At 56.9% G+C, this 1,260-nt stretch overlaps 1 protein-coding gene across 1 annotated transcript; it reads right to left on the bottom strand.

The window, feature by feature from the left end:
- Positions 1-314: 314 nt before the first annotated feature.
- Positions 315-934, bottom strand: BBK36DRAFT_1164058 (hypothetical protein; the record flags this gene model as incomplete). Its single annotated transcript, XM_024894608.1, has 3 exons — positions 315-553; positions 646-736; positions 797-934. The coding sequence occupies 3 exons, from the start codon at positions 932-934 to the stop codon at positions 315-317; spliced, it is 468 nt and encodes a 155-aa protein (XP_024744728.1).
- Between the last annotated feature and the right edge of the window lie 326 nt (positions 935-1,260).

Here is a 1,260-nt window from a genome sequence, read left to right as displayed (position 1 = left end):
CGTTGAGCCAGGCCCGTAGCTGGTCTGTCGTCTCCTTGGGGAGATTGCCGCGACGTCTGCGCGGTCTGGAGCCGCCACCGGCCGTAGCCCCCGACTCTCCGTATGGGTTGGGCTCCATGTGGTGCGGAGCGGGATATACGCCCGCTGAGTATCTTGCCGGATCGTAAGGCAAACGGGGGCTCGTAGGTTGTGACTGGTAGGTGTGGTGATTGTGCCAGTGGGTATAATCCATGCTATACGCCCTGGTGGCCTCTCGAGATTCGCTTCTGTCGCTGTCCGGGTGATACTGAGCTCGGTGATGGGTATAATCCTGGCTATACGCTCTGGGCCACTCCTGGGGCTTGTTTGGCGGAACTTCCGAGTGGTTCGCACCAGGCTGGCTCGGGAGCGGGAAGGGTAAAGCGAACCGAACAGCTGGTGAGCGCTCCTGAACCTCCATTGGTGCTGGCTTCGCAAATGAAGAAGTGGGAGATACGGCTGTTGCTGGGGTAGTGGCCCATCCTCCTGAGCTCCATGATGTAGAAGAAGGGCTTTGGGGAGAGCGAGACACGCGCTGCATGGGGTCACGGTGTACCCGCGGCACGGTTCGTGCTCTGTGGGCTTCCTCTTCATCAACTTCGTCTGCAGGCCTCCTACGCCTGTTACCAGGGGAGGAGGCAACATCCTTGGGCGAAATGGGCTGGGCAGTGCTGCCATTGGTTGGTGACCAGGTGCCACTGGTTAACTCGGGAAACATCTAACACAAAAGTTAGCCAACAGGCTTACCAACTTGGACCATAGACTCGAGAAACTCTACCTCTTTGACTGAGGGCAGGGCAAATGAGAATTCGCTTGTCGGGGGGTGGTAGTTTGCCATGGCTCGCGGCTGACGCATATCGGCAGAATACTCAGCGGGTCGACGGTGCATTGGGGCAAGATCAGAGAAGACGGCCATATCGAATGGCGATGTTGGATAACGCAGAGGATGGGAAACCGAGGATTGTATTCGGTATGCAGGAAGCTCCATAAGGCGCACCCTCCGGGCAAGCGATCAAATGTTCGAGCTGAGGGTCCAGGCTGAGGAAGAGAAGGCGAGAAAGATATAGTAATGTCGGTGGACCAAGGACTGCTCCGTTGATGCAGCACAGCTCAGACGTGCAAAGTGGCTTTCGGCTACGATAACTCAAGGCGGAAGAAAGGTATGCGTTGATAGAATGGCTCTTCGACGACAAGGGGCCCGACCAACACTTTAAACCCGAAGCAAGTTAACGAGAATGCCGG

Source organism: Trichoderma citrinoviride, assembly GCF_003025115.1.
Source record: "Trichoderma citrinoviride strain TUCIM 6016 unplaced genomic scaffold BBK36scaffold_374, whole genome shotgun sequence".
In the NCBI taxonomy this organism is placed as follows: domain Eukaryota; kingdom Fungi; phylum Ascomycota; class Sordariomycetes; order Hypocreales; family Hypocreaceae; genus Trichoderma; species Trichoderma citrinoviride.
The sequence above is the reverse complement of the archived record's forward strand: the minus strand, read 5'-3'. Positions and strand labels throughout refer to the sequence as shown.